Source organism: Lates calcarifer, linkage group LG13 (assembly GCF_001640805.2).
Source record: "Lates calcarifer isolate ASB-BC8 linkage group LG13, TLL_Latcal_v3, whole genome shotgun sequence".
NCBI classification, from domain to species: Eukaryota; Metazoa; Chordata; class Actinopteri; family Centropomidae; genus Lates; species Lates calcarifer.
The window spans coordinates 11,723,191-11,737,801 of NC_066845.1; the positions used below are offsets into that span (position 1 = coordinate 11,723,191).

General features: G+C 43.3%; 1 protein-coding gene across 4 annotated transcripts in view; it reads right to left on the reverse strand.

Annotated features, from left to right (window-relative positions):
- The window catches only part of ssbp2a (single stranded DNA binding protein 2a), a 53,351-nt gene extending 40,394 nt beyond the window's left edge, over positions 1-12,957 (reverse strand). The window contains exon 1 of one of the 4 annotated variants that reach the window (XM_051075367.1): positions 12,939-12,957. In XM_051075367.1, coding sequence (XP_050931324.1) covers positions 12,939-12,940 — 2 coding nt within the window. In that variant the 5' untranslated portion in view covers positions 12,941-12,957. Of the gene's footprint in view, positions 1-8,596; positions 8,652-8,678; positions 8,833-12,938 lie in introns of those variants that run through there. The other 3 variants (XM_051075369.1, XM_018668585.2, XM_051075366.1) reach the window with 3 other exon arrangements.
- Positions 12,958-14,611: the final 1,654 nt, after the last annotated feature.

Here is a 14,611-nt window from a genome sequence, read left to right on the forward strand (position 1 = left end):
AAGGTGCCTTGATTTCAGACACAGGTAAACAGAAACAGACCTCTCATTTCTAGCCAGTGGGTGTTGATTTTTTTGGCTGAGATGGCGACCATCTCCAGCAAATTTTTATCAGATGTAGCTAGCTGGCCAATTAAGCTAATGGTTGCTTCATGAATTGGTTGAAAACACTTTTTAATGTTTCCAGGTGACTTGTTTTAAAATGAAAATATCCTTTTTACTCTCACTCTCGACTGCTGACATCGCCGTACAGTATACAGTCCTGTCTCTCCAGCTCCACAGACCGTCCAGCGGCACACTGTCATTGTTCAGCTTGCACAATGCAACATTCCACAATCGGCAGCAACTCCGATCAGAGGGAGAAGGAGACGACTGGGAGGACTGCACTGCTCTAATCTTATAGGATTAGAATTCCTTTCTACAGGGGTCTAATAGGCCTCTATTCTTTTGAACAACAAAGCTTCGAGATGAGATTAAAAAAAAAACTGATACAGATGAAGGCAATCTAGAGCAATTTGGAGAAGAATGTGAGGCTATTAAGGCCTGCACAGAGGCTCTGGAGGAAGTATAAATAAATGACTAACCATTCTGAGAAATATATCTTTGCTGCAACATGAAGTTGTAGAAATTAGCTGTAAAATTTATGCTCTGAGATGCCTGTAAATGAATTATGCCACTTAATAATGAGGAAAAAAAAACACATTTAGAACAGACAAAAAAACATGTGCTAGTTGTACATATCCCAACGCTGAAGCCATCCTCCTGAACAGTCTCAATGTTACCCTGCTCTGCACCTGCCTTTCTATGGTTGAGAAATGGCATTAAGTAGACCTTAAAAAGTCAAGAACTCTATGTCAGCAATTTAAATCCTAAGCAAGGGGATGTACTGCCTTGCATTCATAGGGGAGAAAATGTCATTGTGGACTTCATAAGGATCAATGCATAGACAGACAGGCTGTGTGTGGTCATGTAAGGACAGCACATTTATGGAGAATTAAAGTGAAGAACTCTGACTTAACTTCACAGAACAGACCGGGGACAATTGAGAGTAAGACACAGTGCAGAGAGAAGGCACAGTAAGAGAAATGTGTGTTTGTGTGTGCAGGAGAGAGAGAGTAAGAGAGAGAGAGGGATACGGAGAGAAAGTGTCTGAAGCAGTTCCTAAGCCTGGCCGTCACGCATGCTTAACCTTGCGCTAGCGCCTGTGTGATGCAGCTTGCATATCAATGATGGAGGAATATCAGCAGAGAGGCCTCCAACCAACCTCCACTACGCTCAGCAGGCAGGGGAGGCACAGCAGCATCCGCAGTTACACTGTGGTACTTACAATAGCGATGCAAGTTACACTAGTGAGCACAAGAGTAGCTGACATGCTGCAAAAGTGAGTGTGACACAGCAAACACACTAATAAAAAAAAACTGGGGAAAAGGTGACAAATACACACAGCTGGACAGGTGGTGTACATAAATGACAGTGCTAAATTAATTCAAAAAAATTTAGGCCTCAAACGTAAAAGCACCCTTCAGCTGAGCTTATAGACGGTAAGTGTTGTTTCCACCAACAGCATTTACTTTTGGCTGGAGCTCTCAGGTTACAGGAAACGCTTTGAGGGAGAGCATCCCTACCGTGCTGCGGTTTGGAGCAAAGCTGTGCATATTTGGTGTCACCCGGGGCAACACACACACACACAGAAAAAACTTCCTGACAAAACCACAACTGCTACCACTAACAACATGAACAAAGCCTGACAGCATGGATTGTAGTTTCCAGTCATGGTCGGCAAAGCATACCATGAAATGCCCCCCTCTCTGCTTCGTGTCTCGCACTCATCCACGGCGCACTGATCTGAGTCCTCCACTCCCCAAATGTCAGTATCTCAATCCCAAAGACAAACCTGATACAGTGTTACTATTGCAGAAAGGAAGAGAGAAGAGAAGAGAAGAGAAGAGAAGAGAAGAGAAGAGAAGAGAAGAGAAAAGAAGAGAAAGATATGATGTGTTAGCGTGTTTCTAATTAAAACAGAAGCATTCAGGGACACCCATGGGGTCCTGAGGGACCAGCACCGGGTGATAAACTCACTCATCCGTACCCTCCATCTTTTGAGGGGAGTGATAAAAGACTTTCAGGATGCTGTGCCCTCTCCTCCTCTCTCCCCCCTCCTTTCCCCACATGCTATCTGATGCCGACAGAGGCCTTTTGTCACATCGATCCTTCCCAAGGACCCCAAGGCGTCCTGTGAGGGTGCCTTCTACGGGGTCCTGTGTGTTGATTGACACATCACCCCCTTTTTTTTTTCTCTTTTGCCTGCGTCGATCAGAGGCTGTCTCCCCCCGCCTCACACAGCTCAATAAGAGGCTGCTGCTTTGATAGCAGTTCTGTGGCAAGTTACATCTCTGGCAGCAGGGATAAGAGAGAGACTAGGAGGGATGCCAGCAGATAAAAGGGGACTTTTAACAGCCTCTATGTGTTTAGCAGGTTAAAAAGTGTTTTCTATCAGAGCCTTGTCAAACTGTCATCATCACTTTTTTTGAAGACAGCTGTGTATACCCAGAATAAAAAAAAGGAAGAAAAGAAACCAGAGCCCTATTTTTTCTCTGGTTTTCTTGTAATCCCAGACTGATGCTAATCTAAACTGCTGTGAGGATTAAATACATTGGCAGCAGTTTTAAGTCGATATCTTTCACTGACCGTCAGTGTTGGGGAAAGACAACAATAGAGAGCGGTGACAGTTCTCTGGGTTCTCACCGTTGTTCGCAAGTGTCCCTCGAGAGCTGGAGAGGCTATTAGCTGTATAATGATCGCTGGATGTTGTAGTTCACGTTCACACAGGCAGCGTGACAGACAGATGGAAGCTGGTTTTTTGAGGGATGAAACATATGGGGAAAGTGCTGTAAGCAGACAGCTCAGATGGGCTTACAGACTTAGGCACGTAGTATGCTCTCTATTGACCCAAAGCAGCAAAGAGCGGATACAGATGCACGCACACATAATACTCTACTTTTATATTGTTCTTTGACAACTTAAGCGGCTTGAGATCCACTGTGTGTGTATGTATGTATGGGGTGAGGGGTTTCTCATTGGGGCTTTTTACTCCCGTCACTGGACGTAAGCCAACAGAACCAGGTGTGGCCACTTACCAGTGTAAGCAATCCAAAGAGAGAGTGAGATGTGCACAGAGTGCAGAGGTCCGACACGCACCACCATTACAGAGCATTAGACCATGAGGTCCTGGAGGATATCACCTGACCTTGTCTGACCTGGACACAAAAACTCTTTCATTCACTTCTGATCTTTCTTCCATTTAATCCTTCGCTTTTCATTTTTCAACCTCCCAACTGTTGCACTTAACGTTGAATTTGAAATTTGTTTTCCACCATTCAAGTTCAAAGCTCATTTCCCGTACTCAGCCTCTCATTTCACCTGCCAAGTTGACCAGCAACATATGTTTATCCTCTGGCTACATTCTTTTGTTCATGCTCTAACAAATGATCTTCCTTTCTCTTTCCTCTAATGAGCGCGCCTCTGCCATTTCTCAAGGACACTGAAATGTAGCAACAACAACCACCCAAAAAAAAAAAAAAAAAAAAAAAAAAAAAAAAAAAAAAAAACATCAATTACACTCATCAGGTGGCAACTGCCTGGCACAGGCAAAAATCAAGATTCCCTGCCCAGTCGACACAAGGCATTGTAAGCATACAGTATGTGTGTGTCTGTGTGAGATACTGCTCTATTTTTATTGTAGTTCTCCTGTAATGCGACTCACTGTCAGAGCCAGAGTGGCAGCCTGAATTGCTTCTGTCGGATAAACACTCCCAGCATGCATTGCTTTGCCTCAGTCTGCGCAATGCTGCATTGGCAGCCTCCTGGCAGGATTCTGAGGTGTCTAGGTTCAGAAGTAGCTGCGTGTGTGTGTGTGAGTGCGTGTGTCTGTGTATGCGTGTCTGTATGTATGTGTGCAGAATGATGATCCTTACAGCACCAGAAATGCTTAAGTCTGCACCAGATTGATGGTTGCCACCTGCACTACAGACTGAACAACAGTGACACTCAATGACAGTCTGACTTTTCACAACTGCACATTTACAGTTTGGGCTTATTAATATGATGTGTCGAAAACAAATAAAAAGCAGGTTGTACTTTTTAGGAAAAAAGTCAACAAAAACAGACATGTGCTGCACGAGTCTGTGAGAGAAATGGAGAGAGACGAAAAGACTATCAGGCATGTGTGTGGATGATTTTAGGCAGAGTTTGCTCCATGATTAACTACACACACAGAAAAAAAAGGAATGTGTACTATGTGCTGCAATGCAACTCACTCAGGACCACAATCCCAGAACTATGTGGAATGTGTCCTCTAACTGCCAGTGACTGAAACCTACACTCGTTGAACAACTGCAGTACACAGTCAGTGGTCGTGTAGTGTCACTCCGAATCAAAATCAAGTACAGACCGTAACACAGGTACAGCCAGAGACAGAGACAGAGACAGAGAGAGAGAGGGAGAGAGAGAGAGAGAGAAAGAGAAAGAGAAAGGGAAAGAGAAAGAGAGAGCTGAACACAGTGCTGCTGTCTTAGACCCACAGAGAGAGAGTGTTCACTACAGGCACATATGTGTAAAAACTAGTCGTATCTAGCAGATAGTTTTATTTGCTGAAGTCCCTGTCACTCAGTATAATCCATAGACCTTGCTGCCAACAGTGTGTGACTGGAACTATTTTCTTTTGAATAAACAGTCCTAATCAAAACTATTGCTAGCTATGTCCGGGACACAGTTTCTGGACAGACATGTTTCTGTTTCTGAAATATCAGTTTTAGAGATTTGAGCACCATATTGCCGCTGAAATATTTCCAGAGGCAGATATCTCACAACTGTGGCACATCCAATCGGAACTGTCTGCAAAACATGATGCCATTAGGGGTAACCGAGACGATATGTTGATGTTTATTTATAGAGTTTTACAATTTGGATAGACCGATCCTTTAAAACATCTCTTTTCTACTCATCTGTTTCTCTTTATCTGCATATCCTCTTCTGTGAAGGATACAGATTAAATAAAGGAAATCAATAAGTGATAACAGCTTTAGCCACATCTTCTGTGTACCTCATGAAATGTGTTTCTAATGCTTTGTGAAGTCGGTGTTTGCTTAGCATTTAATCTATGCTCCAAAGAATACGGAACCATAACCTGGAGAATGGTCAGGTAAATGGTAATGATTTAAGGGAAATTAAGGACAGGATTTTCACTTTAGAGCCAGTTCCTTTTGGTGCATTTGAATGTAATATTTTTAACATGCAGGATACAACATAGAACAAAGAGGCAGCTGTCATGCAAAACAATAGGTGGTTATCGAAGAGTGCGAACACATAGACATTAAGTGTCCACACTGTTTCTCATCTGAGAGAAAATGAGGCTTTTGTTTTGTTTGGTAATCTCAGGCAGATTTTGCATGTGGTATTTAATGTGGAATATTTCTTGTTTTAAAAAGTGTTATATTTTGTGATTCTCCTGAAGCAAGATTTTTATCGTGCTGTACTACATTTTATCTTCAAGTGTGCAAACTGCAAAAGTGCCAGATAAACATTTAGGAATCTGCGATGTATTAACCACTGGTGAGGCAAAGGCAAAAAAAAAAAAAAGTATGTTCCCAAAATGCATTTGTAGCAAGGACACACCACACAAATCAGATGCTTATCGCACACACACACACACACACACACGCTTGTGCGCCAGTGAACGGATCTGCACAGAGGTCAGCTGCGTTTAGAGCTCCTCTACATCTACATGGGCGAGATGCCAGAGCCCCGTGTCTGCGGGGGTCCATTCTGAGGTCAATACTACAAGACTGTAAACTAATGATCCAGCAAATTCCCTCAGTCCTGCTCTCTCCTCTCCTCCTTCTTCCCCTCAATCTGTTGTTGCCCTCTGTCTCTCCCACTCTCTGATCCCCCGCTGTGCTGCAGAAATGAGAAACAACTGAAGTCTCGGCAGTGCTGGGCCCGCTCTGCTTCTCTGATACACACCACTGATAAACAAGGCTGCTTGTTAAGAGACAAATGAAACTCTGCCTTGCTTGATTTTTGCCTTTCGCTGTCTTTTCATCTTATGTTTTTTTTTTTTGACACCCCGTCCTCTCTTTTGTTGTGGCCTTGGCAGTAACGCAAAATGGAACATCACTCTTGACTCAAAATGTAAACACAGATAATAAAATGATCTGAAACAACATGGAAGTCTAAATCAAACACTATGTCAAACAGTAAGATGCAAAAGTAAGAAGTTTAGTGTCTGCAGGAAAGAATTACTGTTTTGATCTAACAGCCACCAGTCTAGATCAGCACACACATCGTCTTTTCTCTCTGATCATATATGGACATTTTTTATAAAGTCCACTATAGAACACAAATTACGTGTATGTATCTGGCTGTTAATTACAACAACAAAAGAAAGACTAATCTCCAATAGATACCACTGTAGATGGCTCATTTCTAATAGAAAACACAAGCCGTTTGTGGTTTAAATGCTGAAATTTGTACTTGATAAAACTAAAGTATTACTGCAATTACACAAAGTCAGGTGTTAAACCAGTTCTGAAAATGTGAGTCTTGAGAGAGATCATGTTTATCACATCTATGAACAACGTTTAGGTGGATGTTTCCTTAGAGAGACATTAGATAATCCACTTAAAGGCCATGTTAACACAGCATGTGTGAAAATGTGAACTGAAGTCTCTTGATCACAGGTGATCTGAACTGCTCTGCAAACTGCAAACTACACTTCTACAAAATAAATATCTCCTGTGCTTCTACCAAAAAGATGATCACTTACATGCTTAGACACACATGCACACACACGCACACACACACGCTTACATATGTTCACACTGAGTATCTTCCAAGCCTGAAGGAAGCTTTCCATCTCTGCCTCTGTCAGCGCATGCAACAAGGCAGCGATAGAGCCACACTGCTCAGTGCCATCCTTTTCATATCGATTGGGGATAAAGAATGGGGCTCAAGGGACAGAGCCTAACACTCAATCACACTGTTGACAAACACGAGTGAACTGGATTCAAAAGACACAATAAATGAGCAGCAGTAGCTGGAAAGTAGAGGCGAGATGATTAATCTAGTCTTTTATGGGCACATTCCCAGGACAAATAACCATAGAGGAATCTCATAGGTGGCAACAAGTGAAAAATACATGTTAAATGCAATGCAATGCAACTTCATCACTGTATAGTTATGTCATACTACAACTCTCTCCCTCTCTGAGCCCCTTTTATCAGTTGGGGAGGTCCTGACCACAGAAGCAAGCCAGCCGTAAAATTGTTTTTTTTTTTTTTTTGTCTGTTCTCAGTCGGAGGCATATCATCAAGATACATGCTCCTCTATCCCAGCGGGAGCTGATCTACGATCCCTGCTCACTGACCATCTGACCCCCAAAGTGGCCAAAAAGTACTGAGCAGCCATGTCTTGTTAAATGCAAACTGAACAGGGGCTTCACCATAAGGCAAGCTCTGTCATTCTCTGTGCACTTAGTTTTGGAACATCTGAATTTAGTGTTAGCATTACATCAGATACAAGATGCATGTTGAAAAGTAGCACTTTTAAAAATTATGTGCTTTTTAAAAAATAAGTTCAGGTATTTGTAACAACCTGGCTAAATATGATAATTCTGTTAAGACTATATTTGACCTCCAAAACTGTCTTAATTCTACAATGTGAAACCTCTTGTGTGATAAGGGGGAGGAAAAAAGCCTAATTAGTTCCATTCTTGGGTCAAACTCTTGTTCTCTGTTTATGAACCCAGTCAGTGAACAGCACAGCCATGACAACCCTTTCCATCAAAAACCGTATATCTTTGCTCTGCTAATATGTGAAACAGAAAGTGCTGTACATCTTCCTCTACGCGGCCAGTTACTAAAAGGAAAAGAAAAGCTGGATCGACTCTTCCTGCTTCGCCAGAAATGTGGAGACAAGATGACTGTCTGCTGTCACAAATCTCATGTGCTGCCGCTGCTGTAGCGGTGACTGGACTCACGGAGCGTGGCATTCAAACGCAGGACAGTCTCTTGGAAAAAAGCGACACCTCAAAAACACACACATACACATATACACAGCGGTTCAATGCGAGCAGTCAAATGCGCGGACTTTGTTGCCGCTTCCACAGCCTACAGACAGACTGTCGTGAACGTCTAGTTTCGCTCCGCATGTTTCCAAAACTGCTACGCTGACACTGAGAAGGAACAGTTCCACACACGTGTAAAACATACGTAAACCAACGCAAAGAAAATAGAAAAATTACAAACGAACGTTCAAAATGAAACAGTTCGAAATTAAACGAAATAGGCAACAAGCAGTGAAACGTCAGGACATCACAAGAGAAGGATGTTGCTGGGTTTAGAATAAAAAAAACATTAAATTAACCAGCGAAGCATAAACTACGTGTTAAATTCTACCCTGCTTTGACTAATAACAGCAAAACAACGCCGACAAAATGTCTATCTTTCTTCAAATAAATGAAGCAGTCAACTTTCCAAGCCTCGCAGAGCGCTGAGCAGAGAGCCCCATGCCGCCGAGTGTAGCGCCGTGTGCCCTCCCCTACCGCAGCTCCGTGTGTGACTGCCCCCGGCCGCTCATGAACTTCCCTCACAGCCGCGGTTTCCTCCCCCATAAATAAAACTTACTTTTCTCTGGCTTGGCTGTCGGACGGCACGTTGCTACTCTTGCCTTTGGCGTACATGCTTGCAGAGAGCTCCGATTGTCACGCACCTGTCAACCCATCACAACCTCCCTGGGCACAGCCCCGTCACCATGGTGACACAAGCAGCGTCGTCTCCCATTGGATGCCCCGCTGTTCGGGACCGCCCGCTCGCTATGGCAACCGCCAGTGAGTGACAGCCGCCCGACCACGCCCCCTCCAGGAGTAGCCCCACCCCCTCCCGTCTCTCTCTCTCTCTCTCTCTCCCTTTGCTCCACTCTGTCTCTCCCTCTGCCTTCCCAGTCTGTCTGTCTGAAATCTGTCTGTCTGTCAGTGTCTCTCCCATCTCTTCCCTGATTGGAAAGGCTCTCCTGACATGCAGACAGACTGACATACACATACACACACACACACACACACACAAACACACACACACACACATATATATATATATATATATATATACACACACATAGACACACACACACACACACACACTCACTCACATACACATCCGCACTCCCTCCCTCTATTCTCCTCTCTGAGTGTAAGGGGGGGATTTGAAACCGTCCAACTAGGATTTTAAACAACTGGCTTTGGCTGTTCCTTTTATAGACAATCACACCCTCTACCGACGCACAAGCAGTGCACTGCGCAAACAATTCTCGCAAATACGAACTGCATTTGCATTCATGTTTATTTACGTAGGTCTAAAGATATTCAAACATGTGTAGAGCAGAGCATGCTGGGAACACACAAGCACCTTTGAGGGCCTGTAAACAACACACCCAGCATGCATAGGGAGCACTGTGGGAAGAGGTGGCCACTGTGAGGAGCCTTCCTGTTACAGACGTGCTTCAAGCACTGCTACTGTGCAGCTGCTCCTCCACCGAGAGGATATGTCTGGGAAATCCAGTGATAGGCCACTTCAGTGCCCGATAAATACAGCATGGAAAGACATTGTGAGGATGATCAGCTGTAAAGTGTAAATGATGATCTGTTGGAATAAGTTGAAATCCCCTAAAGGCCTCACACACACTGTTATGAATGAATCTACGTGGTAACATTCATGAGAATGACGCAGGTTTGGTATATTTACAGCCCTGCTTTACAAAAACTGGAGGTCATGATGACTGTAGAAGCACACAGTCTTCTTGTTTGCAGGATATGCAGCAGGGAAGAAATGCTACGTCATGCTGCTGTCCAGTCTGGCAGCTAACAGAGAGGAGGGTTCACTCCACTGTCATGATGTGCTTATCGCAAATCCACTGAGAGAAAGAACGCGAGAGAAAAGAGATGGAACCACAGCTTGGTGCTGTGCAGAGTCTGACAAACACTACACTGTCATACAAAACGGCTGATTCCCAGACAGTAGTAAGCTTTGGAAAGGCACAGTGTGTGTGTGTGTGTGTGTGTGTGTGTGTGTGTGTGCTAAGGGCATAGCACAGGGGCAGCAGTGTTTACGCTTACGCAATGCTCCCGCGATGTGACCCAGTTGGAATGGATGCACGTTGCCTCATTCTCTCCCCTTCTCTCTCTCTCTCTCTCTCCTCCCTGTCCTTACTCTTTCATCTCTCTCTCCTTGACTGAACCCCCCACCCCCTTCTTTCTCTCTCTCTCTCTCTCTCTCTCTCTGTCTCTCTCTCTCCCTGCCTCCCCTCATGTGTCAAATGAACCCCCTTCCCCCTGGAGAGAGGCGGAGGTTCTATTTCAGACAAGCAGAACTTTTGGTTTTGGGATGAGTCCCTCGGGGTCGATCACCATGACAACCACTCGTAGGCGATAACCATGTGTTCCAGAGGATGGAGGAGGAGGAGGAGGAGGAAGATGAGGAGGAAGGAGGAGGAGAGAAAGGATGTGGAAACAGAAAGTGAGAGAGAGAACTTAAAGGTTAACAGGTCATGTTATGTAAAAAAAAAAAAAGTGTTTGGGTCACCTGTTTGTTGTCATGTTTCCAGATGGTTCTGGTACTATGTGGGACAATATCATTATATTCATATGTGCATGGATGCTGTTGTAATCCTTACTGCCACCAGATGTAGATAGATAGATAGATAGATAGATAGATAGATAGATAGATAGATAGATAGATAGATAGATAGATAGATAGATAGAGCTCCAGATATCTATGCTAAGCGGACCTCTGTTAACAAGATGGTGCTCCAGTCCTCACACAGGCAATGAACAGTCAGCCTCTGCTGACTTTGGAGATTAACTTCTCTTCCCCCTTTGTTTCTGCATTGCTCTTCCCCCTCAACATTTGCTCACTCCCGATTTTCTTTTCTGCCCCTTCTGGTCCCAAATATCCCACTTCAAATTCAAATTAGTATTTGAAATCTAATGATATCATTTGGCATGACGAGACTGAATCCTGCTCCCAAATTTTGGTTAATAGTCCATAACAATACCTGTTGGCAAGCTTATCAGCTTTTGTTTGTTTGTTTTTTAAGTCATTTACCGAGCAAAAATTATGAGCTTTCATTATTTTCATTACTTCAAATGTGTGGGTTTTCTGCTGTTCTAGGTTAATGTCATTGTCAAAGCAAACATTTTAACTCGGGGAAATTGTGACGGCCATTTTTATTGTTTGCTGACATCGACAGGTTAATCTTCAGGGAAAATAATAATTAGTTGCAGGCATAAATACAACTGGTATCAGCACTGACAATAAATACACATTGAGCAAGAATTCGGTGAAATTCAGTTGAAGTCAGCTGTCGTATTTAGCTAATGTAAATAATATACCATGAAATGGATAATATTATGTTATGCTTGGTTTGACATAGTCTAGTATTTCTCATTCTTTTCCTCCTCTTTCCCCTCCCTCACTTTTTCAACTTCCTGTCTCCTTCAGTAAACCACAGGTGGGAACATGGCCTCTGTTGTATTACAGGGGGCTGCAGTCTGATCATAGTAACTCACCTCAAGCCCCACTCAACCCCCCCACCCTCCCCCAAGGAAAGGAAGCGGTACAGAGGTAGAGTTAATGGTGTGAAACCTGTCTTACAGACTGATAAACTTGGCGGCAGTTTGGCCACCTGATGGACTGGCTGGATCGTTGACCAACTGGCCGACTGACTGACTGATGGATCGACTGACTAGCAGGTTTCCTAACTGGCCGGGTGCCTGGGAGGCAGGCTGGCTGAAAAGCTGGAGATATACACTCCATCACGGGGGCACTCAGCTCCTTTCCCATTGACTTTGGCCCAATGTAATCTGTGGGCCTGTGGTGACAATCAAAACTAAGCCCCAGCATGTTACACTCCATCACTGAAAAGCATAATTGCAGTCAGGAGAGCAAATTATCTTATCCAGAAAGAGAGAGAGAGAACTGAGGATGAGACAAAAGAGACATATCACCTTATTTATTTTTTTCAAATCTTATTTCTAATTTGCCACCAAAATTTTAGTTTTACCACCTAACTGCTTTCCTACAGCTTCACCTGTTCACATTACACTGATTTCTCTGTGATTCATTTTCATCCTTGTCTGATCTCATGAGCCTTAGAATTACAGCAACTGGAGGTCCAAGTGAAAAACAGGAAGAGGGATGAGAGTGAAACAGTCAGACACATGGAAAAAGTTCTGGCTATTGAAGCTCTGTTTATCACTAAAAGTGTTCAAACCCACCACAAGTAAGAGTCCTGCATTTAAAATTCTCCTTAAGTGAAAGTACTGAGGTATTATCAGCTAAATGTACCTGAAGTATCAAAAGTAAAAGCATTCCTGCAGACAAATGACCCATGTGAGTGTTTTATTATATATTACATCATTACACCATTGATATTGTTGCATCAATGCACGTTTCCAACTTGAGGTTCAGTACCTCTCCACAGGGTTTCAAGATAAGTCTGAGAGGTAGTGAGACAATTAAAAGAAGAGCAACGCAGGAAAAACAAAGGAACATTATACTGCTTTTGGCCTCAAACACATATTTAAATGAAACCATCTGAGAAGTGTGGTGGAACTGCTAACAACTCATCATCTGAATTGTAATGGGCCACTCTTTGAACCAATGAAATGAATTGTATTTTGGAAACTCATCACATGTTTTTATGTAAAATCTTAATCTGAAAAGTAAGTAGGGGTGTACGGCTATCAGGCAGATGTAGCTGAGTGGAAGGATAAAGCATTAAAACCTAAATACTCAAGTAAAGTACAAGAAAATTGTACCAAGTACTATACTTGAGTAAGTCTACTTAGTTACTTTCAGCTACTGATCGTCTTGTAAAAACAACATACTTACATTTGTCAGATAACATCAGTCCTGCTGCAACCCCCCCGCTTTTCCTCCATTTCTTTGTCCTCCTCTTTCCTCTTTCTCTCTCTCTGTCTCTCAGTCCACCCACTACATCCTTCTCTCAGTTTTGCAGCACTAAGCCATCTGTCTGAGGTCATCTATTCCGGGTTGTCTAGCCGATGGACTCTCAGCACTGCCGTGTATAAACAAGCCAACATGTTCACTTTAAGGTTAACATGAAATCACAATGAGGTAAAGAGCGAAATCAAAACGTGCTCAACAATCACACTCTTTGTTTGCCCTCTTTATCTCACTTTCTTCGTCACTCAGTCATAACACATTCCCATACAGTAGGCTGCACACACACACACACACACACACAAATTTGCCCCTCTCCAGCTTTACAACAACTGCTTTGGCATTTTGGCAAACAGCCTTTGTTTACTGAGCCTGTCGATGGGCTATGTAATCGTATATTTCCACTGAGAGTGTCTGTTAGCAAGGACGCTAATTAGCAAACGATTAAGCTCTCACACAAAAGAGGTTCTTGAGATTAATTGGCGCTGAAGTTTACAAAAGCTTGTGGCTCAGTAAATAATTTAGCATGAACAATAGTACACCTTGTCACAATGTGTTTTTGTTTTCAGATGAGTAATTGCAAGTGTCGAGACTAAGGATATATCACTGTTCAGCAGTGGCTGTATAAAATGGACAGAGGAGTAGTGTAGATGATGACAGCATGGTGACAATGCCATGTGTTTCATTTTTGATGTTCAGTCTAAATGTCATTAGAACAGTTTAAAAACATAAGCAGCTGTTGCCTTTGAGCTGCATGCAATGTAAAAATGTGCGAGATGCTCCTCTGAGTGTAAATGTTATTCTGCTACACACAGTATCTGTAACTACAGCATCCTTGGCATCTGTGAGGTTATTACACCACCTCACCATCCACACCACCTCGACCTGTGGTGAAATGAAGCATGTCCTGCATCCCTGTGGAAAACGCTCTCTCTCTTGAAAAACACCGGAAGAAGCTGCTTTACAGTCTTGTCAGGTCTACAAGTGCCAGGCACATACTGTAAACATGGACGCACGTACACATGCAACACAGACGCAGACACATCACATACTCGTGCAGCACAGGCAGTCAAGGAGGAAACGGCGTCTACGGTTTAAATGTGTGCATGCAGGCTAACACATGTAAACACAAACATACACAGATGCTGTACACGGGAGAAAAGAAATACAACTCTTTGGTCCCAGTCTCCTCTGGTTCAGGGGCGTCTTGAAACTGCCTGTTCCAAACAACATTTGCTGTTCCCTCCTCCCCCTCCTCTCTGCTGATGAAGAGGGTGTCCCAGACGAGTTTTTTTTTTTTTTTTTTTTTTGTTAACAGCGGAAAAAGTTACAAATCCCACTCTACAACTGGGTAAAGAACTTAGAAATTTGCTTCCATAAGCACAATGGCACTTCTAACATGGCCTATACAAACAACTTGCCTCTGGGCGTAATTTGATCAGTGGTGTAAACAGAGGCAACTTAACAAACTGGTTTACACAGTTTATCTACTTGGAATCAACATGGATATGCTACAGCCACAAGATCATTCAGGCTAGGCAGTGAAATAAACTTGGCATTCAAGGAAAAAATGTTTGCTTTCACCAGCTGACGCAACCGGA